Below are 26,139 nucleotides of genomic sequence, written 5' to 3' on the forward strand. Positions count from 1 at the left end.
CACCAAGCAACTAAACCTGCACAACGTCTACCCATCCATACAGATAGGCAGGCGGTCCATCACAGATCCACTAGGGGTAAGTATTACATTATCATAATCCAAATAACAGATAACATGGATATTTCAACATAAACATCATGCATTTGATCAATAATAATCACACATTAATACTTACATCACATCCCAATATCTCACATCAATAATCATCAATCACATGAACAGTTATCAATTCACAAATATTCATTCACAATCTCCAATCACAAATATTCATGAATAATCATTAATCACATTTCACGAACAATCACCAATCACATTTATGAAACAAGACTCATGTCATGATATGCACTTATTGACACATAAATGCATGTGGTACCAAATCTCCAAAAGGTCGTCACCCAAATCCAGATCTCAAAAGATCTCTGCCAGGCCGAAGCCCTATAACGAATAAAACATCGTATCCAGATCTCAAAAGATCTCTGCTCGACCGAAGTCCAAAACTAGATCTCAAAAGATCTCTGCTAGGCCGAAGCCCTATAACGAATAAAACATCGTATCTCAACACGACTATGATGCATGGACATGTATAAGGACTCGATAATGCGACAACAAACACAATTTTCTCCACAATATATAGGACGACACCCAATTATATTGTTCATCTCCACATCATTGCATTATCAAGAAAACATGCTCATACACAATTAAATCATAGTATTCACCATCACACCTCAACATGATTATCAATAATCAACAATGTTATTCAACATCAACTATCACATATAGTTTCACCATTTCAAACAATTCTAATATTCCAAGTAAGAGAACATACAACATCTCATGACAAATATCATATCCAACATATAATCATTCAACATCAATTATCACATATAGTTTCACCATTCAAGCATTCCTTACATTCTAAGTAAGATAGCATACACATCTCATGATAAACATCATATCCAATACAATCATTCATTCACACATCTTCACTTAGTCATATAAGGATAGTCACGATAGATCATAAGAAAAATTGGTTCAAAAGAAACTTTTCCGACAAAAACCGTATCAAGTGGCAAACGGCCAACATTGATAATTTCCAAGACAAAGCAACTTAGACATGTTGAAAGCTCTCAAACAATCTTAATCAATTATGTAGTCATGAGCTTAAACCACTTACAAACTATTAGACATTAGTTCAAAGAATAGCTTAAGTTCGTATGAGAAAACCCAATTTCACAGTCTTTCACATTCCCACCCGAAACATCACTTTTGACATGATTAAGACGTTTGACCAACCATACAAGTCCTACCTAAGTCTATAAGAGCTGTAGGTTTAACTTGTAATCCTATTTAGTTCACAAAAGTTCATTTCAACAAAATCCGACATTTCCCAAAATTCCAAGTTCCATATCATTTCTTCCATGTTGCAAAACCAATTCATTTTCAAAACAAAACCAAGTTAGAATCAAGCTATGATACTCTTAGAAAGTTTAGTTATAAATTGATAGAATAAGGTTAGGTGTTTGGAATCCATTGGCATGCTTAAAAGTACATAAAACACGAAAAAATGAGGTTTCGGAATTCTGCAGAACTGACACGGTCGTGTCATCATGACGCACGGTCGTGCTCCCTTTACAGGAGAAACTGACACGGTCGTGCCATCTAGACGCACGGTCGTGTCACCTCACCAGTACAGCAAAATGCATTTTTACGTTTTTGCGCATAAAATCTTGTTTTCGAATCCGATTTCAGTTCTGTTTTCGCCAATGCATTCCTAACACTTAGACCATACATACCACCCTTGAAACTTGACATTTAAACAATAAAACAACTTAATCAAACTCATCCCAAAATGACTTATTTTGCAAAAGCACTTAAAAACCACTTTTACTCAGAAACCCGTTTTCTTCCCAAAACGATTTCTCTCCAAAATCAAGTGATTAAAACAGAAAATCATATCATCCTAATTCATTCTAACAACTTCCTTATCTCATTCAACATCATCAAAATCAAACTTCTTCTTTATCAACCCATTTTACAAAACCACCAACAACAACTCATTTTCTCAACAACAATCATGATATATGAACACCCAAGCCATAATTCATAATCAACAACATATCTCAGCAACAACAACATCAATTGAAACTTGATTCACACCCCAATTCAACAACAACATGTCATAAGTCATCAATTAAGCATAATTTCACAACAACCCATTTTCATACATTATGAACATGTTATTTCATTACCAACAATTCATTTATCATTCAATTAACATACTCAAACTTATCACCAAAACAAGAGCACGAAAATTAGAGATTGGGCTCCCCCAACTTTCTTTCTCTACCTCTCTCTAACTTGTGAAATGAAATGAATAAAATGAATTACTCCCCCAAGTTAGGTTTAGGTGTGCTCTATTTCAATTGGGCTCAATTCTAAACTCTAGTGGGCTTAACCCATTTCTATTCAAACCAAAGATATTTCTACACTCCAAACGATATTTTAACTAATAACGGTAAAATGTCACTTAACGGTAAAATCTCAATTTTATCTAGTAACTTAATGAAATAAATATTCTCACTAATCACTAAAGGTAATTCCCACCAAAAATTATAATTTTACCCGTTCTCACCAAATGACCAAAATACCCTTAAGTCTAAAAATGACTAAAATACCCTTCTAACACGGAAACCCATGAAAATGCACCCAATAATGAATAATCACACACAAACACACAATAAAAGTAATTAAAATAAATCTAGCTAAAAATCGGGCTGTTACAGTTTATGCTTAATTTCAAGGATTATTTGACTTTCCTGGTTTATAATTGTTTATACAAATTATGATAGCGTGGCTTTTTTTTATATAAAGTGAACCGTGATTTTTTTAAATTATTAAATAAATCATTATTTTTTTTTAAAGCAATGTTTCTTTTACCTAACATGTCATTTATACATTTATGTTTTTTTTTGAAAGAATTTATACATTTATGTTATGATGTTACTAATTACTATTAGAATATACAATAAAATATCATTATTTTATCTTTATTTTATATGTATGCAAACTAAAATATGTTGAGTTCATAAATAAGTTTGTTATATGTCTTGACAATATTTTGTTTATAAATCAATATATAAATAATTTCCATTAATATTTTAAAATTTAAAAAATTTAATCAAAATTATACAAACAAACGTAATAAAATAATCACATGCGTTAGCGCAGTAGAAAGAGCGGACAGACGGGCACGATAGTGCCCATCTTTCCGCTAGTATTATAGAGAGGTTAATAGGCATTTACACTAAAAAGTTATTATCATCTTTATGATAACTTTATTCCCACCATTTTTTTAGATAACATTTCTATTCTGAGAAACATTTTATACACATACTAACATTTAATAAGCTTGTAACAAACATAGGAATATATATTTTTATCGCTTGATTCATATGAGTGTGTTTGTTTCTATTCATAAGTTTCTAAGAACAAAATGATCGAAATATGCAAGCTCATGTTTGTTACAAGTTTACTAAATTTTATCCCAAATGTAAAATGTTTTGCGGAATAGAAAAACTTTCGCAAAGAAAATGTGAGAATAAAGTTCTCTTACATGAGAATAAATTCATGTGTAACTATATATTAACTTTTATATTATTAAGGTTTTCAAGAATATTATAATATTAATAAAATATTATTTTTCCAAATATTCGAGAAAGGGTAAATAGTCATTTTGATCCTTGAATGTGTACCAATAGCCACAATAGTCCTTCAATATATCGAAATTTTAAAATAGTCCATGATTTTATACTTTGTTAGTCAAAATTGTTATTGACATTAAAATACTTTGTTAATATTGTCATATTAGTCATTAAATATACTTATTTATTATCATATCAGTCCTTATAAATACTTCTTTATTGTCATTTCAATTCCTATATAAAAAAAGTTATTATAAGTATTGAAGGATTATTTTAGCATCAAAGATTATTTTGACTAACAAAATGTATAATCAATCATTATTTTAGTATTTTGATATATCAAGGGAGTACGATTAGTCGATTATTAGTTACACATTCGACAACCAAAATGATGAAATGAAACTCACAAAGATGACTTGAAACAATCGACCTTAATATTTGTTTATTGTTGAGAAAAAAATGAATAAATAGGCAATAATCAACAATATTTGTTTATTGTTGTATATCATTTGGTGTTTGCCGAAATTTCTTCTTCTTCTCTTCTATTGGAAGGTTGAAGAATTGTTCAACACCGATCTTCATATTTTCAACCAATGAAGTGTTAACTCCATGATTAATCAGCTGCAATTAATTTTTAATTTTTTTTTATTTTTTTAAAAGGCAAACTAATTACCAAATTATCTTTCTTATGTACAAATTAATTACTTGCTTTATTTTTAATGTAAAATCTATACCCTAAAAATAAGTTGTAGATTTTTATTTTTTAAAGTTTGAGTTAAGGATAAATTTTCAGATTCGAGAGTATTTTGCGCATAAGTGTAAATTTTTAGAGGATATTTGTAAAATATCATGTTAATTAATAATATAATTTAACATATGGATAAATTGATTAACGATTTGCAATTTCAGAAATAATTGAAGTTTTGTTAATGCTAACAAAACTTACAATTTTGGAATAATTGCATATTTACTACAAAAAAATCTGAATATCGTACACTTTAATTAACTAAGCGCCAAAATTGAACTACAAAAATCGACACTTTGTGAAAAATTGGAAATTTGGATTGAAAATTTAACCAAACAAGAAGATACCGCTAATTTTCTTCTTTTCTTCGTATTCGCAAAACTTTCTTTTTTTTCCTTTTCTTTTGAGAGATCAAAACTTTCTTCTTGTGTTAGTAATGGAGGATTTCGAGAATTCAAGTAACATTACGAGTAAAACTTCGTTTCCGCATCAAAAGCTTCAAATCGATGAATGGGTTGAGGTAATCTCAATTTTTATTTTATTTTTTTGAGAATATATTTGATTTTTTTTTTCTGGGTTGTTGATTTTTTTTTTTTGGTAAACCCTATTGTTGATAATATCACTCTTATCTTGTCTTGTTGAAAAGCTTTGATTTTTATTTGTTTTCTTGGGTTTTTGGTTATGAATTATGGACAGCGAACAGAAGACAAGAAACTCCCACATCGACACCCGTAAATTTTAAGAAAATAACATAATTCAATGTCATCACACATTTTAGTATCGGTGTCGGACACGAGACACACCTTTGATACTAACACGGACACATGTAATTAGCTTGAATTATGTTATTTTCTCAAATATTTTGATAAATTTTAAGAAAATGACATAATTCAATGTCATCACACATGTAGGTATCGAACACTGACACATGTCGGACACAGGACACATGTCGTATACGGGACACACCTTTGATAAGCACGGACACTGACACATATAATTACACTTAATATATTATTTTCTCAAATTATTAGCAATGTTGGCGTGTCAGTGTCTATGTCGGTACTACGGTGTTACAAAGGTTTTTGAATTCATGCAAAGTGTTATGATTATTGGAACTGTTTATTAATGTTGGTATTCTGATTTGAAGTTTTCTGTTGATGGGTGTTAAAAGTTTTTAAAGTTTTTTTTTTTTCAGGTGAGGAAGGTTTCATGGGAGGATGGTTTTCAGGGATCATGGTTTTCTGGGACAGTTGTCCGTTGTGGGAAGCTGAAACGTCATGTTAGATATGATAATATTGTGAATCATGATTTTGATAAGTTGGGTTATTTGGTGGAAAAAGTGTCTGTTTCAAGTGTTTTGGATGGTGTTTTTGGTTCTTCAAGTAAACGGGGGGTGATTCGGCCACCGCCTCCTTCGGTTGAGTTTGATAAATGTGATCTTAAATATGGTATGTGTGTTGATGTTAATTCTATGGCTGCTTGGTGGGAAGGTGTTGTATATGATCACTGTGATGGAATGGAGGAGAGGAGTGTGTTTTTCCCTGATTCAGGCGATGAAAAGAAGGTTCGAATTAAGGACATACGGATTACTCAGGATTGGGATGAAGTTACGGATAAGTGGGAGCGACGAGGGAAATGGTTGTTCCTGGAATTGATTGAGGAGTGTGAGCGGGAGTCGTATCTTCCAGTTTCGGTAAAGCAAATTTGGTATGATGTACGAAAAAAGAAGGAATTTTCCACGATCGGTGAATGGACATTGAATGTGAAGAAGGATTTGTGGAGACAGATGATAATGGAGGCAGTTGGTGACTACTTTGCTATTACAGTAAAAGAAGTTTCCTCAGCCTTGAAACTTCCAGAGCTGAGAATGGTGAAATAATTTAAGGTAGTCCTGCAACACAATAGAATAACCATCCCTTATATTTCTGGAAAATTCTGTTAGTGAATAACTTTTTGAAAAGGCTGTAAGAAAGAAAGTAATTGATTGAGTGAATCAGTGTAAGAGATGCAACAAATTGAAAGCAAGAAACTAGCTTTAAAGTGTAAAGTAAACATTATCGATCATCGATGAACAAATTGATGATTGATTATACATGTACGTGTGTTGCATGACAAATGATGGATGTGTTGGAATATAAATTGTCAATTTTTTCATCAACGACTGCGATTGCTTATTTTATACCCTATAGTTGATTGTTCGCTTTAGACGAGCTAAATCCATGTATAAAGTGAGGATATGTAGTTACTTTTGAAATAATGTTTACATGGGATCCGGTGTATAATGTCATGTGTTATATCCTTATGTAGCACCAAAATTTCAAATTGAATGTGTGTCTGACACTGATACATGTGATTACATTCAATTACTTTCATTTTATCTAAATGTTATTGATGTCCATGTGTTGAGTGTCTGTAACTGTGGCAGTGCTTCATAGTCCTTGTTTACTTGCTGATTGTTTGCATCATATTTACATTTTCACTTTGCAGTTACAATGCAAGGCTAAAAGGAGGCACCTCCTGACATGCAATGCAATGATAAGTTTCTCCTTCGAAGCATAGTTGCTTGGCACAAAAGATATCACTCCAAAAATGGTAAACACAAAAATAATCAGAAAACGGGTCTGTTTGGATCGGTTTATTTCAGTTTATCTAGTCGTATAAGCATTTGTGAGATTGTTTGAGACCTTATGACATGTCCAAAAGCTGTTTTTAAGTTTTCAGAGTTTATGTACTAATTGATATTTCATGTCTAAAAGCTTTCTGGTGCTCATTTAGAATTTCTTTTACCTCATGCAAAAGTGCTTATTTATAGTTGACTGAGGAGAGGAATTATGTTATTTTTGGTTTTCTAACAGATATCTTGAACAGATCGTAGGACATGTTTAGTTTCAAATTCTTAATTCAGTTGAATATTATCCATAGGCTTAGTTCTGATATCAATTTTGCAAAATTTTCTTGTTCCTGTACTCTTAATTCATATTACTCTTCCAGTCTTCCTCATACCACTATAGATTGTTTATTCTTCTCAGACTATATCATTTTTTGAATCAACAATTTAGTCCTTCTAATTATTATTATTATTGACCAATTTGATCTTTGAAATTACCAAAATTCCACACTGAATCTTGGAATTGACCTTACTTGTTTAGTTCTTTAGGTTTGGTCAGTTTAGTCTAAAAATTATATCCTGGAGTTACATCAATTTTATAGTCCAAATTTTTTTCTTGGATGATGTAGACCCGAGATTCTGATGCAAGTATTTTGTTCTTTTTCAAAAAAAAAAAAAAAAAAAAAAACAACATTAAGTTTTTATTTTACATAAGTACAACAATAAGTTGAAAAGAAATGCTCCCTCCACCTCATTTTAGTCGCCACTTTAACATCTTTTATCTAAAAATAATTGTCATTTTAGAATATCAATGTATTGTTTATTATTATTTTTCACTAATATAATCTTATTTATTGAATTTTACTTCACTTGACTATTCAATTAAGACTTAAATATAAAAATAGTCCTGCAAATATCTATCATTTTGATTTAGTCTCTGTAAAAATATTTTTTTAATTTTAGTCCCTTCAAACATAAAAAATTTGGTTTTGGTCCTTGAAATTTTGTTTTAGTCCTTGTAAAATTAATTCATATTGGATTTGGTCATTGTAATATGTAGAATATTTTATTTTAGTCCTCAAAATGAGGACTAAAATGAATATTATACGGACCAATATCAATATGAAATGATTTTACAAGGATTAAAACAAAATACCAAGGACCAAAATCAAATATTCTATATTTGCATGGACTAAAACCAAAAAAATATTTTTATAGAGACTAAAATCAAAACGCCAGATATTTGCTGGACCATTTCCATATTTAAGCCTTCAACTAAATATAATTTTAGCAACCCAAGTGGGCTCAACTAAATATAATTAATTGGAGTGTTTTAGTTGATTGTATTAATTTTACTATTTTATTCTTAAGAAAGGTACACAATTCTTAAAAGACTAGTATAATAAGACGGAGGGAGTAAATACAAAAATAAAATATAAAACAAATGTTGGAATGAGATGGAAAGAGAATTTCAATTTGTATAATTATATACGTATGGAGCAAGCAATGGGGCCCACCCAAGTTGTGTTACATCACTACTTTACTTTACTTGATCGCCAAGGAGAAATCCAGCAAGTCAAAGTCAACTTTTTGCTTGCTTTGCTTGGTCATTCACTATATATAGGTTAGCATCCTCTCATTTTTTTTTTCATTCCACTCTAAATTTCACAGAAGAGTGGGTTTCTCTTTTTTCACCCCCATTTCTGAAATTCTCATTTTTCTTTCTTTCTTTCTCACATTCTACTCTACAACCAACATTCTTCCTCTATCCTCCCAATCAGGTCAGTCACTCTTAATGCTTTCTTTGATTTATTTTATGTTCTTCAATTCATTTTTTAATCACATATATATAGTAGCTTAATCTATAATTATTTAATATAGTAGTTCATAATTTAGTAATAGTGTGGGTAGTTGGTATATAGAGTGTGCGAGTGTACTAAACTTTTTTTTGTCAAGTAGTCTAGTGATTAAAATTCACCTTTTTCAAGGTGAATAAATGGGGTGTCGGTCCCTACATATAACAATGCATGTCCGTGTCAATTGAGTTATGCTACGGGACGAGTGTAGTAAACTTTAGACTATCGAATTTGATTTCAAATTATAAAGAAGATAAATTTTAACAGTATGACCGTTAAACATTTCCTCAAAAAAAAAAAAAAAAAAAAACTTCTTTTTAAATTGTATGTGCATATTGTTTTTCCTATGGAACATTATTGAAGATAATTGAATGGGTTCTGTGGTTGTAATATTTTTTTTTAAGAAATTGCTTCAATCATATATGAGATCAACAAAGAAACAATTTTAATTTGAATTAATTAATCATTTAGTCCTCTTATCTATTTTGAATGAAATGCTATAATTTTTTATTGTAAAATTTTGATAAATGATTTTCAACTTAAAAGCTAGAAGATTAGTATAAATTTTTTTACATCTCTTCAAAATTTTAGCCTTGGCTATATATGGGGATGCTTGCTGATGTCAAAATTTAATCATTACAGTTACAGAAGAATCACTCCCACTTATGAGCTTCCAACGGAGGGATAATAGGGTTCCTCGTCGTCGTCAGCAATGGACTCCTAGACCATCCTCAACTACCAACCAGTTATTACCTCAACTTCTGCAAGAGATTCAGGACAAGCTTACCAAAGGCACCGTCGAATGCATGATTTGCTACGACATTGTGCGCAGATCTTCCCCTATCTGGTCATGCTCTAGTTGCTACTCCATCTTTCACCTCAACTGTACAACCAAGTGGGCTCGTGCACCAACTTCATCATCCCAAACTAGCATTGATTGGCGCTGCCCCGGCTGTCAATCTGTGCAACTCACCTCATCCAATTCCATCAGGTACTTTTGCTTTTGTGGGAAGACACCTGACCCTGCATCTGACTTTTATCTCACGCCACATTCATGTGGAGAACCTTGTGGGAAGCCTCTTCAAAAGACGGGGGATCTTTGCCCTCATGTTTGTGTCTTGCAATGTCATCCTGGTCCGTGTCCTCCTTGCAAAGCATTTGCCCCTCCTCGTTTGTGCCCTTGTGGCAAGATTACTATTACCACTCGTTGTTCCGACGACCAATCCCTTATTACATGTGGACAACAATGTCAAAAGCTTCTTCAATGTGGGCGTCATCGCTGTCACCAAATTTGTCATCTCGGTCCTTGTGACCTGTGTCGTGTTCCAATCGACGCCTCTTGCTTTTGCAAGAAAAGTTTGGAGGTTATTCTTTGTGGGGACATGGCTGTCAAGGGTGAATACAAAGCAGAAGCTGGAGTTTATTCCTGTGGTTCCACCTGTGGAAACAAACTTGCATGTGGTAATCACATGTGTATTGAGACCTGTCATCCGGGAAGTTGTGTTGAGTGTCCATTGTTGCCAACCAATGTTAAGACATGCTTCTGCGGGAAAACTAGGTTGGGTGAGGAACGGCTGAGTTGTTTAGACCCAATTCCTACATGTTCACAAGTATGTGGCAAGACCCTTCCTTGCGGTATGCATCATTGTACACTGACATGCCATGACGGGGATTGTTCTCCTTGTTCAGTTTTAGTCTCCCAGAAGTGTCGGTGTGGCTCAACTTCCAAAACGGTGGAGTGCTGTAAGAAAACAATGGCGAATGAGAAATTTACTTGTGAAAAGCCTTGTGGGAAGAAAAGGAATTGTGGAAGGCATCGTTGTAGTGAACGGTGTTGTCCGCTCTCTAATCCAAATAATATTCTAAATGCAACGGATTCGGATCCACATCTATGTTCCATTCCATGTGGAAAGAAGCTACGTTGTGGGAAGCATGCGTGTGATTCCAATTGTCACAGTGGTCATTGCCCACCTTGTCTTGAAACTATATTCACTGATTTGACATGTGCTTGTGGCAAGACTTCAATCCCTCCTCCACTGCCATGTGGTACACCGTCGCCTTCATGTCAACTTCCATGTTCAGTTCCTCAACCTTGTGGCCATCCAGCATCCCATAGTTGTCATCATGGAGATTGCCCTCCCTGTGTGGCTCCTGTAGCAAGAGAATGTGTTGGTGGGCATGTAGTTCTTAGGAACATACCATGTAGCTCAAGGGATATAAGATGTAATAAGCTCTGTGGAAAGACTAAACAATGTGGTTTACATGCCTGTAGCAGAATATGTCACTCCTCACCTTGTGATAATCAGCATGTTGTGCAAGGTATTCGAACTTCATGCGGGCAATCATGTGGCGCTCCGAGGAGAGACTGCCGACATACATGTACAGCTCCTTGTCACCCTTCATCTCCATGTCCAGATAGAAGATGTGGATTCGCTGTCGCAATCACCTGTACATGTGGTCGTTTAACAACAAATGTCCCATGTGATGCTGGTGGTAGTGATGTTGATTCTATGCATGAAGCTTCCATTATTCAAAAGTTGCTTGTGCCACTTCAACCGTTGGATCCAAATGGCAAAAAAGTTCCTCTTGGACAGCGAAAACTGATGTGTAATGATGAGTGCGCTAAGTTGGAGCGTAAAAGGGTTCTTGCAAATGCTTTTGAGATTAGCACTCCAAATCTAGATTCCTTCCAATTTGGTGAGAATTCTGTTGCTCATTCTGAATTACTTGCTGATTTATTGAGGCGTGATAGTAAATGGGTTTTGTCCGTCGAGGAGAGATGCAAGTATTTAGTACTTGGCAAGGGTAAAGGAACTACACATGGTCTAAAATCCCATGTTTTCTGTCCCATGCTAAAGGATAAGAGAGATGCAGTGAGGATGATTGCTGATAGATGGAAGCTTGCAATAAATGAAGCTGGTCGGGAGCCAAAGAAATTTATAGTTGTTCATGTTGTCCAAAAATCAAGAGCTCCATCACGCGTGCTAGGGATTAAGGGTACTACAACCATACCTTCTCTCCTTCCTCCTGCATTTAACTCTTTAGTAGACATGGACCCTCGATTGGTCGTCTCTTTTCCAGACTTACCAAGAGATACAAATATTTGTGCATTGGTGTTGAGATTTGGTGGTGAGTGTGAACTTGTTTGGTTAAATGATAAAAATGCATTGGCTGTTTTTAACGATCCTGCCCGATCTGCAACTGCAATGAGAAGGTTGGATCATGGAAGTGTATATCAAGGAGCTATTGTGGCTGTTCCAAACACAGGGACATCTGTAGCATCTTCAGTTACAACTGACCGAGGAGGAGCTGAGACAGTGAAAGGCGGTGCGCTGACAACATTGACGGGTTATATGTGGAAACAGGCTGTTATTATAGAACCAGCTTGTAGAGAAGATTCTTGGGATGATCAAGAGGGGACTACTGATTGTGCAAATATTCAATCATCTATTTGGAAGAAAGAAGCACCAATTTCTACTTCATCAAATCCTTGGACTGTCTTAAATCAAGAATGGTCTTCAAGTTCATCTGCTAATGCTTCTATTAAAGCTGACACTAATATGAAACAAACTGAAAGTAATTCTGTGGCAAAGTCAGAATCTGGTGATGGTGGTTCAAATCTAGAACACCAGCATGGAAGAGCCTTTGACACTTTGGAAGCTTATGATGTAGTAGATGATTGGGAGACTACTTGTGAATGAGGATGAATGCACAAGTAGTCATTTATTTTGTCTTCACTCTTACATTTTTTGTTTATTAAAAAAAATATTTCTCCATTGTAATATTGAAAATTCATAAGTTTATATTGACCAAGCACATTCAAGCTAATGTAATTATGAGTTTTATTTGCTAAAATAATATTGTCACTACAAATCAATTGTATATACTCCTGGATAATGTATAGATTATTCATTATTATATAAAGTCACTTTCATATTGTCTATAACTATGCATGGGGACAAAGAACAACCAAGAGATGTGACAACTAAAATAATCACATGTGCAACATTAAATAACAACACAGTTATCATGATATAGATTTCATCAACCTGTCTATTGTCTATGATTGCTATTCTGCTTATAAAGGTACCTAATTTCTCATCACACATTCCAAATTTCTAGGAACAATACAAGACAACATGACAATATAATTGGTTTTTCATATCAAACATTTTTCTTTTCATTGCTTTCTACAATTTTGATCATTTCAGTGAAGTCTCGCAAGCAGGCATCACGTCCTCTTCAATAGGAAACCCAAAATGAGGCCGACCAATCCAACAATGATTACATACATAAGAGGTATACCTCCACGGCTTTGCTTGGCCGCACGCCTTAAAAGATCCTGTGCATGACAGTATTCAATTAGTCAATCTATTTCCAAGAGAACCATAGGTTATTAATAATACAGCAATTATTAGCAATTATTAACTTCTGCACCAAACATATGATAACAAATTTGGCAATGGCAATGATATAGATGGATCACTAATTTAGTTCCTACAATTGTAGGAATTAGCAATAATACAGTTTCACTATGCTACTGATATTCAAGGAAAATGATATGACTGGATCCTACAATTTAGTTCCTGAAATTGTAGAATTTAGTTAATTTGGTCTAAGAAATTAATGAAATTTCAAAACAATCGCAAAAATTGAAAATCTACAATCACATTAGTGTCTCCAAAGATAATTTTTGGGACCAAATTGATCAACCCTACAGAATTAATGTGATCAAAGAATTTTCAATTTTAGGGATCATTTTCGGTAATTTCATATAGATCAAATTGCTCAATGCTGATAATTTTAGGGACTAACTTGTAATTCACTCTAAATGACATAGTTTAAGAAGAGTAACTAATTTGTAGTGTTCAGGGGAAGAATAGTGTCAATTAAGAACACGAGCAAGACTATCATATTTTCTTACCAAGCAACCAAAACAAACAAGTCCCATCCATCCATGTATAATTGATTTTAGACTTTACAACTATAGGAATATTGCAACAGATATCTCAATATTTCGTCTTTCAATTTCTCATGTAGATGAGGCACATTTTAAGTAATTGTAAAGGTATACAAAAGGCAAAACATAATGTTATTGCTAAAAGGAGCATATAATCTAAAGATGTGTTCATTTTGCAAAATTGGTAACAGAACTAAGCTTGTATAACATTCAGCTGAACCAAAAGCATTCAAGAGTTTAAATGGTAAGATGTGTTCAGGTAAATAGATGAATTACAATAACACATGAACAAATTAGAAGTGCTGAAAAAGAACTTCATCATAAAATTCATTTTGATCATGAGATAACAATCATGATCATCTGCCTAAACATTTAAGATAAAACGTGCATAAGCAATTAAGCATCCTTAAGAGAATATTTACAGAATAAACGTCATACCAGTTCTTGCTGAAGCCTTTTATTTTGCTCAATAACAGAATTCCTCTCCTCAGTTACCTTTGAAATTAGTGTTCTTGCCTGAAATAATAAGAAATTCAAAATGAGCACCAGTTTTTCTGAATTCACATTTTACCAAGAATAGGGTACTAGGCAACGGCGTCAATCAGCAGATTAATCAGTATAGCAATATTTTACCAAGATCATTATAAAAGGCAAGTATAGCAATATTAATCAGTATATAAACTAAGAAAACTTGACAACTTATGCATTTCAAATACATTTGGAAGGTGATTAGTCCGCCCTTAGGTAACAGAACTTTTTTTTAATAAATCAAGAACCAAGGGCTATTAAAGTACCGTCCTAACAGGTTTAAGTGTTAGTATGCGAGCCAGTGTGTACATATGTGTATATATAGAAGAAAAAACCTTATTTAGAAGGAAAAAAAAAAACAAAATTCGACTAGATGAGTGACAAATTATTCTTCTAAATGACAGAGAAAATATGTACATATGTGTATATATATGTTACCTGAAATGATGTGTCCTTCGGTTCAACCCGTTCGTTGAAAGCTTTTGAAGCCTACAGTGCAGGATCACAACAATTTATTAACGTAAAACCATTCAAAAATTTCTTTGAAAATATATGCAAACACATTTGTTATTATAACCTGAAATTGCACAGCACTTGAATGCCCATTTTCTGATACAGATGCTCGAGGAGATGATTCTTCATCAGATCCTTCTCGAACTGGGGATGGTGGTTGAGGAGGAGCAACATAAACAACTCTCAATTTGCACTCATCAACCTCATAGCCAGACTCTTTATTAAACTACATATACAACGAGAAAAGAAAACGATTAAATTGTCATGTCATACGTACAATTTATTCTCAGATTTCTATCAAGAAACAATTTGTTGTGTGCCAGGTAGGGTTGCTCAGTTGGTGAGCTAACAGGCACTGAAGGAGTTTCAAATAGGAGGTTCAGGGTTCGAACTTTCAAACTACCATAACCACAAATTTGCTAACATTTTCCTATCCTAAAAAAAAATAATTCCGAAGTCGTTATATGTTGAATGGTTACCATTTCTGGAGTGATATCTTTTGCCGTTGCTCCAGGGCTTGCAACTACGCTCTGAAGGAGAAACTTATCTTTGCATTGCATGTCAGGAGGTGCCTCCTTTTGGCCTTGCATTGTAACTACAAAGTGAAAATGTACATACAACAAGGAACAGTCAATAAGTAAACAAGGACGCTATTGATTTGCAATACATGTACATGACAATAAACCTATGATTTGGAAATGACAATATTTCAAAAGTAACTACCTATCCTCGCTTATACATGGATTTAGCTTTTCTAAAGCGAGCAATTAACTTTAAAGGGTGAAATAAGCAATCAAAACGTTGATGAAAAAATTGACATGTGATAATCCTACACAGCGATTTATTCATCAACTGTTGAGATTGTTATGAATTACTTACTTTATATTAACCAAATCCCAGTTAGTTATACCAAGGAAGAACAAATTACAAGATATAACTCATCTAAAATGAATAGTATAAAGTAAGTAATCTCAACCATTGATGAAAAAGAGTCAATATTTCAATAAACCTATGATTTGCAAAAGATGTACACTATGATTAGATCCTTTTCACTCAATCAATACAATATATTGTGACCCTTCAACCAAATACATTCTTTCTTGCAACTTTATTTGAAAATGTTGCACACGGAAAAAGTAGCCATGCATTTCAATAAAGCGTTTGATTGAAATCAGATGGTCCAGATTTAAAGCTCAATAAATAAATCATAAATCATTGATCTAAACAGGATATATAAGATCTTCCCACAATCACAATTTGAATAAAATCTCAATCTGAAAGTAGGGAATCCATTTCCAAGTTCCAACAAAATAAAACAAAAGGAAAAATTAACCAAAAAAGTTATTAATTGAAATTATTTCACCATTCACATAAACAAGCAAATTATTTCACCTGTAATATCACAAGTAGACCTAGGCAACACAACTCCATTATTAGGCCTAACACAATACTTCTTTGGATTTGTAGTCTTAACCTGAAACAAAAAAAAAACATCAATTTCATTCCAAATCAAAAATTACAACTCTCTATAAAAATACACAATTTAAAACACAGAACATAAAAAAATTTACAAATTTTCAAAAAAATAAAAATAAAATATATATAATTAATTCGAACCTTGAAAGCTATATAATTATCTGACTTGTTAGACAACTGCAAAGAGCATGAGATCTGCTTCCTCAATTCAACTGTGTTCACAAAAATCAAAGAACAAAAAATTAGAATAATACCCAGAAGCTAAAACCAAACACAAAAGCCAAAAAACCGAATTTTTCATCGAAAAGTGAACTTTTTTTTTTGTTTTTTGTTTTTTGTTTTGGAAGTTAAGATGCTTACATGGAAACTGCAGCTCTTGAGGATGTATCTGGAGAAGTTCGCCGGAGCTCATGGTGGTGGATCGGAGGAGACTAGTTGCTGTTGAATTTCCGGTGAAGAAAACGGTTGTGGTAGGTGAGAGAGAGAGAGAGAGAGAGAGAGAGAGAGGTGTTATTACAAAGTACACTACCAACGTGGGACAGTGTGTTTTTGTCTTTGGAAATATATTTGTGATTTGTCATCCATGCATTGAATCAAAAGGGTAATTTTGTCATTCTTGCTCAACCGATTAAAATGTCGAAATTGTTAACTTGAGCGTTATGATTGGGGTTCGAACTCCGACATTTCTATTTATTTGTGTGAGTTTATGATGACTCTTTCATTTCTCCTATCTTCCAAGAAAAATTAAAAGGGTAATTTCGTCATTCTAATAGATGTCTTTATTTAAAAATACTATTATAAATTAGAAAAATATGGATTTGAATTACTAAAATATATATGTTGATATTATTTAATTTATAATTGGTCAAAAAAATATTCAATTGAAGAGACTAGCATTTAATAAAACAAAAATAAATAAAAAATTAAAAGATTGAACTTGACTAAAAAGAAAAAGAATTAAATGGGTTGACTCTTATAACTTTTAAGACCATATAAGGATAAAAAATTGTTTTATCAAAATTTGGTATCTTTGATTTATTTTATTTTTTTTATAGGAAATTGAGATAATTGAAATTTACTTTTTAAAAATAAGGATTGGAAAAAAAAAATTGTTAGAGTGTTATCAATGATTCTTTGAAAAGAAAAATGTTGTCAATGATCATTTTACAACCATCTATATTTATACTTTATAATTTACAGTTACAATGTTTGTTGTTGCCATTGAATCATATTGACATTATAAATTGTATTCTATCCAACTTAAATGATAATTTTTTACGGTTGCAGCAGAACATATCCAATTTATACCAACAAAAATCTTATTTTTATTTTTTGTTAACCAACTTGAGTCTCATTTCTCTCATAACCTAAATTGAGAATCGATTCTACTTTTTGTTAACATTGACATATATGCAATCAACAAAACATACACATATAATCAAGTATTTAGTCTTCCATGGTTAATAGATTTTATCTAGAGTATTTAAAAAGCAATATGCATACCAATTCAATATGATTAGAGCATATATTTATAGACAAATATAAATTTACTTATTATTGATAGTTTCCATCTTTATTTGGTATCATCGAATATATGTCAGAGTCACGACAATCCTTTATACTTTTTTAAAAACTACATTTTTTAGTTTCTGTAAAATAATAAAGGGTTATCGTGATTCTGACATATCACGGTGATCCTAAACATACACTTAATTAACATTATTATGTTCTTTTAATGAATTTCTGCCATACATATGTCACTTACACCTAATATTTTTACCATTCAAGATATTTGAGGTTTATTGTGTCATTATTAGGTACAAAAGGGTTATTTGGATGAGAAGTTGATTATTTTTTGTCTCCATAGCATATACTTCCATGCGGTGAGGCAGTACAATAAAACTCAAACTCAAATTGGATTTCAAACTGGTCCCATATTTTGTTTTATGAAAAGGACAATTTTTGATTCAAATTCACTTGATGCTTTAAAAAAAATATATATTTTATTAGTAGTAAAGTTTGACAAAAAGCTTGCTTGAAGCCTTCTGTTGGGATAGGGACATATAATCAAAAGCTTTGCTTCAATTCACCTATTTATACAATGTATATTCAAACGCCTAACTAAAGAGATAAATTTCTTAAACCTTAATTAAAGAAGCTTGCCAACTTAAATTGTATAATTAAGGTTTCATTGTATCCTCTAGTTTGCATTTTTTTCTTAGTGCAAGTGTATTGATTGGAAAATAATAACTTAAACTACAAGTCTATGCATGGTGATTTAGAGACAATTTGATTTTATAAAAAAAATAAAAAAAAATTGTTTACTTTGGGTGAATGAAGAACATGTTAAGCTTGACTTTTGACATAACCCCTTTGGGAAGGGCTGATTTAATGACATCAAATTAAGTGGCTGATTTTGTTTATTTTTATTAAGTGCACTTCACCAAGTTGTAATAGTATACAATTGAGCATTAGTTTTTCTCCAATTATAAACTAAACAAAAACAAAGTGAAAAAATAATTAATTGAAAATAATATAACTCTGTTGATGGAGACGTTGAAGTATATAAAAGTTGGGTTCAAATCTCATATTTTCCACATATTCATTAAACTACTTGATAAAAAAAATAACGAATCAAATATTCTCTTTTTTATTCTCTAAATAATAATCTCTTTTTATGACAGATCAAAGAGATTAACACACTTTTATGACTTTTGTGTCATATCCTAGTCCTATAGTGCCTAATGCCTTAACCAATTAGCTTTAAATGACACCAACCTCCACTAATAGATACAACAAATTTAAGCACATATTTCCTTCTTTTTGTATCAACCTAATCCTTTATGAGCAAACCAAATTTTAGGCACATATTTCCTTAATTTTGCATCAACCTCGTCCAAGTCCATTACGTGTGTTCATTATCATTCCCTTCTTTTAGTTTGAACTAGTGTGTGGATATAAATAAAGAGATGCACACTCTAGGCAAAGAAATTCAGGATTATGCCATAGTCCACTATTGTTGATGATGATGACCCAAATGATGAAATCTTTGCAGCTAAATCTACTATTCTTGATGATGATTAAGAACCAGTTTTGTTAGAGAAAACGTTATCTGTTTTATTTTCAATTGTTAATTTTAATTACAGAATTGTTAAGTTATTTCTTATTTTCTATTTTAAATATTTGCAGAAGATATTAAACACCAATTTTTTTACTTTATTTCATCATTTGCATTAAAAATCTTTCAAAACAGAATATTCGAGAGAGGAAATTGAGAGTGAAAACAAAACAAATACTGGATTTGGATTCTAGACCCCACAAACATTACATGAAAGTACAAGAACAAAATAGTAACGGATGAGGAGGATGTCATTCAAAGGATGCTATAGTATTTCAAAAGAGATAAATGGAATTGCAAATATTCTATGTCTTTTTATTTCAAAGACTATTTATCTAAATTAGAGGGACCACAGTCACTTCAACTTTTGTTAATATGTGCCTTTTTTTTTATATATTACAAGGGCTTAAGTCTCGAAGAACAAAACTAAACAAAAATTAAATGACGGGTAGAAATTGCCATTACACCTGCAAATCACAAATGAATAAACTAAGCCGGGCACGAATGAAAGACAATCCCGGAACCTAAGGAATAAACATGGTTCGCTAAAGCATCTGCACATTGATTAGCTTTCGGCATGAGTGATCTACCACAATCTCCTTACCCATTTCAAGTACCCGACAAATCTTCTTGACTAACGACGACCTACCACTACTTCCAATGCATTAATTGCATTGGAAGTAAGAACTTTGAAAACCACAAGGGAATCCACGTGCAACTCTACTGCTCTAAAATTTAACCTCCTTGCATAATTCAATCCTTCCAAAACTCCCCACAGTTCCGCCAACTAAACACTCCCACACCCAATATATTTAGCGAAACCACCTAACCATTCGCCATCATTGCCTTTAATAACTCTTCCACATCCTATTCACCTTAACCCAACCAACCGAAGGAGGTTTCCACCTAATAAGCACCACCCTATGCGGGTTCTCAATCACCAATCTGTTAGCTTTATCCGCTACATAGTAATCACTAACACTCTTATAAACATGTGCTTGATAAGTCGGCCTCTTAAATTTCACATCATGGTTTTCCTTATTCCTCCAACTCCACAAGAAATGACAAGTCATTGCCCAAAAACTCCACCAATATCTTGATTCCAACCTACGTCATTACTCAAGTTTAAATTCATCCATTGCTTAGCATCCTCCATGAAGAACTGATTGCAAACAGTTGGATGAACTACATTCAACCACACTGGCATGAACAAAGGACAATCTCTCATCACGTGCAAAATAGTCTATGGTATTACCACAAAACTCACACATAACAGAGTCAAGTAGTTCCATTCGATGTTTATTCTAATTTGTTAGCAACCTACCATGACAAATAATCCATATGAAATGCCTCACCCTCTCAGGAACCTTTAACCTCCAAATAATTTTCCAAAGAAAGCAGATCAATTGTATAAGGAACAGAAAGATGCAGATCAATGGCAAAAGCCATCATAAAGATGTGGCTATTTAATCTGCAATTGAATAGTTACAAAACCTATAAGAAAGTTGCAGATTAAATAGTCACAAAATTAAGATAAGCAGATCAATTGTATTTTGCTCTGTCATTTCTGTTTTCTATTGTTAATAAAGATGCAGATTAAATGCAGATCAATGACAAAAACTATAAGGAACAGAAAGAAAGACAAGAACAGCTACAGAACTTACAAAGCATACTTACCATTTCTGAATGAAAGGAATATGTGCGTAGACTCTGCTAGATATCATCATCATACTTATACATTCTATTGGAAAAAGCTATAATAGCAAGTAATATAACTATTCCTTTTACCTATATGATTTATCAAAAGTAATAAATCCTTGAATTTTTCTATAAACGAACAACTGTATAATTATCCTTCCATCTTCACATGTTGACATACAAAACAGATCAACCAATTCATCTTTTACAATTCAAAGATAACACGGGGATAAATATTAATGAAGTAATAAACAGAGAAGTCTTGAATCTAATTTACTTGTATATATAGCTATAAGATGTGTGTCACTATCATTCTATCACTATGGTCTATGGAAGGAATGGAAAGTAACCATAATAAATAAATTTAAGCCATATGTGCTTATGCTATAATCTGTCTCTTTCAGAATTTGTTTACAAAGGTATTAATTAGTAATCAACAATACCATTAGCAGTAGAAGCCTCAGAAGAAGACGATTGATCCTTACGAGCTCGAGCAGATAAACCAGCAAACCAAGCAACCCTCATGAGCTGCAGACCGAGAATCAGCACCCACCAGCAAACCAGTCCTCTAATTGTATGCATCATCCATGCCGGTGCCGTGAGCTCCGCGCCAAGCTTTAATCCCCTCATTAGTTGCAAGATACGGTACGCCTCGTAAATGATAGGGGTAACGAGCCACACTGGTGATTGCCAATACCAAGTTAACAACTCAGTCAAAATCTGTACTGACAAAAGAAGAAGATAAGGACCTAGCAGAACTGCAGATGAGATGAAAGGTAGTTGAGGTTGGAGAAAGCCCTTCTGAGATCCAAACATCAACAATGACGGGACGATAAATCCGGTAAGGGTAGCAACGATGTTCCAGAACTGGTAACTGAAGGGAGCTTTGCTCTTGATTTCTTGTGTTGGATTCTTAGGTCTTGAACAAGAATCAGCCATGAGAAGAAAAAGCGTTGCACCGAGGTTGAAGATGCAATCAAGTCCAATCAATGAAAGTAGGCTGGCTATATTGGGACCGAGAAAAATTGAAGATATCGGTAACCATAATGTTGGTACCATGCCGGTCGCAAGGAGAATGGAAGGGCCGAGAAGCCACATTGGCCACTTGAAAAGCTGAAGCTCTGGGCCTGGTCGATCCTTTTCCTCCACAAGCCCTTCAACATTTGCTGTTGGTGACTCATCGACTTTACTAGATTCAAGGGTTTCAAATACACTGGCGGTACTCTGCAAGAAATTATCACTCTGATTATCAGTAGGAGCATATGCAACACCAGGTGATGGCTCCCATGGAGTTAACTTTGTGCAGCATATGAAGGATTGATTAAGGCGAATACTTGGAAAATTGAATCTTCGGGATTGGAACGGTTTTCCAGATTTCAGTAATCCATGGCTTCTAGGGTATGCTCTCTCAAAAGTTGAGGTATGTAATTTGTAATGGGTATGAATTAACGACGATGCCATTTCTTTATTCACTATTGACTGCAGATTCTCTAAAGGAATTTTCGCTGTTTATTTCTGGCACCTGAAGTTAAGCAGAAAAATGTTTATAACAGAAACACTGTTAACCACCAAAAATTAAATATACTTTAGGCATAGACTGAGTAAGTATATCAATATTAAAAAAATTGAAAAACAAACAAGATTTAGACGCAGTTTGGATAAACAGCTTAATTAAGCACTTATAGCATAAACATTTACGATATAAATGCTTATCTATATGTTATTTGTATAACATATAAGCTATGAACTTTTTATGGACACGTCATATGTTTCCATAAGCTCTCCCAAACAGTTTCACAAGTGTTTATGTAAATGGATGAGCTCAAATAAGTCAATCCAAACATGCTGTTATTCAGGAGACACGGACAATATGTATTAGTACCTCTACAGCAAGTACTTAAGTGCTTATTAGTTAATACTGTTCCTCAATGCTGAAAGTGATACACTAAACAGGATTTTCTTCAAAACTGAGATTGAGAAATCTTCTGGTACACTACATATCCCCCGAAAAATAAACCTAATACTTAAGATCTATTTCCAGCTTTACTTTTATTGTATTTTCCTACCATTTCCCACCAACAAAAAAAGGAGACAGTGAAAAACTATAGTTCAAATGCAACAGAGGCAACGTGAACGACAGAATTTTGCGCATATTGATTAACAGAGAAATACAGAGTGATGACGGTCTAGCTAAATAGTTGTGCTATTTCCAAATCCCAACAAAGAAAAAAAGAAGTCTTTTGCATCAATTGTACTAAGCACGAGCAGTTGATAATTTGATTAGTGTCTTGTCGGTGGCTCATTGAACAAAGTTACTTGACAAGTTGCGTAAATTAGTTTCTTCTTTCTTAACAAATGACACAGCTTGAATGCCAAAATAGTGAGCTGAATAACAAACTAGTGGGCACAGCAAGAACTGCAAAAACAGGTAAGCATAATTTCTTTGGAAAGACAATCTAGTTACTTTAAAAATATTTAAGCCAAGTTAGATAGCAAAGTAGCTGATAATTTGATTTCTATGAAAAATAGAGTAACCATCAGTCATGATATCAAGTCAAAAGCAAATGAAAGCGATTGAACTTGAAGTACATTCTAGCCCTCGATTAGTGAGCTTTAGTAGCTATAATTCTGAGTTTTTTAGTCAACATTTTTTTTTCTATGAATTTGAATATTTCAAACCTTAGTTCTACACAATGTTCAAACTTATTTCAAACTATCAATCACTTGGCAAAATCACTCTTTTTTTTCTTGGGGCACACATCAAAGGACCTTCCAACACCTTAATGACCCTACTTATGTCACAAGCTTGTGTTACCAAGCTTGGCGCAAAATCACTATTAAAATACTCAAAATATAACTACTTAGTGAATGCTCTTCGCCATCAGTAGAGAACTACAGAGATCTACTGTACAGACTCAGGCTCAAACATCAGGCACAGGCGCACGGCACCGCACGAGCACCTAGACACCAGTAATGTCAAAAGTATAGGACAAAATCAAGATTTCTATACTCATCATCACATCAAAAGAACTTGTTAAGTATTACATATATCCTAGGATAGAGTATTACCAAAAATACAGAGACATCATTATACACTTTTGGGGATTTGTTGTTTTACAAAAATGATTCTAAGACAAGATGATGAACTATTGAACAACGCCTTCCCCCTTCAACCCATCAATCTACTACCAAAAAGTTAAAAAGGATCTACAATTGAATTCATTGCACCTCCTAGTTGACCATCATCATTGAAAAAAATTGAAAACTTGAGTTCCATTCATGACCCTTTCCATAAAAAGGTTGAAATGGAGTGTTTGATGGGTTTCTTACACAGTGTTGATAAATAGCAACTATCGGCACTATAGCGCTGCAGAATTTGAGCAAATTGCTATAGTTTCACAATATGCTATTTAGCGCAAATATAGTTAAACAGCAGCTACGAGTGTAAGTGCTAAACAAGTGATTAACAAACTGATGTTTTCCACGTTCTGTGATTAACAACACTGGCCATACGAGTGTAAGTGCTAAACAAGTGTCGGAAACTTGTACGCCTTCTTCCTAAAGTGTTAAAGCTACACACGAGCCGAGACATAATAAAATAAAAGAACACAAAACTCATCATCTAAGAAGATAGAACTTTGAGAAAGGAGTACTCATCACTCTACTACACATAAACATTTATCAAATGAATCAGAGAGCGTCCTCTGATCATCCGAAATGAACCCAGTTACCAACCAACTTTATCGACCAGTTCACTAGTCTAAACTTCTAAACACTTTTTTTTAATTTAAATGTAAAAAAATAAATTAAAATAAAATTGTTGAATATGTGTTGTACGCTTTGTTATTAAATAACGGTTATATCAAAGAAAGAATTTGAACAAATTCATATTGTTTAGTGATATGCTATTTAGTACAAAATATTGTAAAAAATAGCGGCTATAACACTGTTATGTGGCAGAATTCTAACGAATTGTTAATTTCAGCGTTCTGCATTGACAACACCGGTCGTCAAATATCAGTGTTCAATAAGTGTCAAAGCTACATATAAACAACTGAGGAATGAGTTTTCATCACTGCAATCACTCTAATACAAATAAACAAGTATCAAATGATCAAATTGGTTCATCTACTAGCACAAGTACTTGTGAGACTGTTTGTGGGAGTTCGTGAAAATAGATTATGGGTTTGTTTGGGTTCGGCTTATTTTGAGCTTATGCAAAACAACTTATACAAATAAATAAGTTTTTATGTAGTAGTTTGCAATGTAGTTTATGAAAAAACAGTTTATGAAGCTACAATTTTCATTACTGAAAACTTAAAAATTAACATAAAAGCTTATTTATTTACATAAGCTAAAAAATAAGCCAAACCAAACGGGCCCTGTGTCCATAAGCTCTCTAAAACAGGGTAGCTTGTGAAAATAGCTTATAGCTTCCACGAAAACTGATTGACTTTATTCTATCTTTTGTTATAGAAATTACTTATACAGAAACATTTATATGATAAACGATTAATTAAGTTTTTTTTATCCAAACAGAGGCTGAAATAATCAGAGAGAGATAAAGAAAAACAAACAAGGAATGGATGGAAACCAATTCAATTAAATTCAGAAAGAAATAAATTGAAAGGTAAAAGATTCGAATGAGGAGTGACCTTTTTCGTTGAATGTTGCTGGTAAAGCCTTACGCAACAACTTGAGTGAGATTCAGAGGAACAAAATAATAAACACCCTTTGTGTGTTTTTTGTTTGTTTTTGTGGTTAAACAAATCCTTTAATTTATTACCCAGTTTATTATTTTATTTTTTTTAAGTAGTTATAGAGCCAATCAGATAGATTCGGTTAGACATCATGGGTGTTAAGGATCGGTAGATTTGTTTGCGAGTTTGGAGTGGACCGAAAGACTTTGAAAGTGGAAAATACAAGAGAAAAT

At 33.1% G+C, this 26,139-nt stretch overlaps 4 protein-coding genes across 5 annotated transcripts; 2 read left to right on the forward strand and 2 right to left on the reverse strand.

Moving 5' to 3' along the window:
- Window positions 1–4,700: 4,700 nt before the first annotated feature.
- LOC11429698 (uncharacterized) lies at window positions 4,701–7,745 on the forward strand. Its single transcript, XM_003605190.4, has 3 exons — window positions 4,701–4,969; window positions 5,645–6,334; window positions 6,937–7,745. Exons 1-2 carry the CDS (start codon window positions 4,886–4,888, stop codon window positions 6,326–6,328), a joined length of 768 nt encoding a protein of 255 aa, XP_003605238.2. The 5' UTR covers window positions 4,701–4,885; the 3' UTR covers window positions 6,329–6,334; window positions 6,937–7,745.
- Window positions 7,746–8,684: 939 nt separating this feature from the next.
- LOC11424029 (NF-X1-type zinc finger protein NFXL1) lies at window positions 8,685–12,768 on the forward strand. Its single transcript, XM_003605191.4, has 2 exons — window positions 8,685–8,838; window positions 9,556–12,768. Exon 2 carries the CDS (start codon window positions 9,579–9,581, stop codon window positions 12,612–12,614), a length of 3,036 nt encoding a protein of 1,011 aa, XP_003605239.1. The 5' UTR covers window positions 8,685–8,838; window positions 9,556–9,578; the 3' UTR covers window positions 12,615–12,768.
- A 122-nt stretch (window positions 12,769–12,890) lies between these two features.
- Window positions 12,891–16,934, reverse strand: LOC11424030 (vesicle-associated protein 1-2). 2 transcript variants are annotated; one of them, XM_039833276.1, is made up of 8 exons: window positions 16,751–16,934; window positions 16,532–16,602; window positions 16,307–16,388; window positions 15,394–15,509; window positions 14,979–15,140; window positions 14,847–14,890; window positions 14,312–14,396; window positions 12,891–13,255 (listed from the first exon to the last, which is right to left on the reverse strand). In XM_039833276.1, exons 1-8 carry the CDS (start codon window positions 16,800–16,802, stop codon window positions 13,145–13,147), a joined length of 723 nt encoding a protein of 240 aa, XP_039689210.1. In that variant the 5' UTR covers window positions 16,803–16,934; the 3' UTR covers window positions 12,891–13,144. The 2 variants fall into 2 exon arrangements, with proteins under 2 accessions (XP_039689210.1, XP_003605240.1); XM_003605192.4 differs by having other exon boundaries at window positions 14,312–14,389; window positions 14,840–14,890; window positions 16,751–16,933.
- Window positions 16,935–21,304: 4,370 nt separating this feature from the next.
- Window positions 21,305–26,016, reverse strand: LOC11420743 (uncharacterized). Its single transcript, XM_003605194.4, has 2 exons — window positions 25,862–26,016; window positions 21,305–22,728 (listed from the first exon to the last, which is right to left on the reverse strand). Exon 2 carries the CDS (start codon window positions 22,665–22,667, stop codon window positions 21,633–21,635), a length of 1,035 nt encoding a protein of 344 aa, XP_003605242.1. The 5' UTR covers window positions 22,668–22,728; window positions 25,862–26,016; the 3' UTR covers window positions 21,305–21,632.
- Between the last annotated feature and the right edge of the window lie 123 nt (window positions 26,017–26,139).

Source organism: Medicago truncatula, chromosome 4 (assembly GCF_003473485.1).
Source record: "Medicago truncatula cultivar Jemalong A17 chromosome 4, MtrunA17r5.0-ANR, whole genome shotgun sequence".
Taxonomy (NCBI): Eukaryota; Viridiplantae; Streptophyta; class Magnoliopsida; order Fabales; family Fabaceae; genus Medicago; species Medicago truncatula.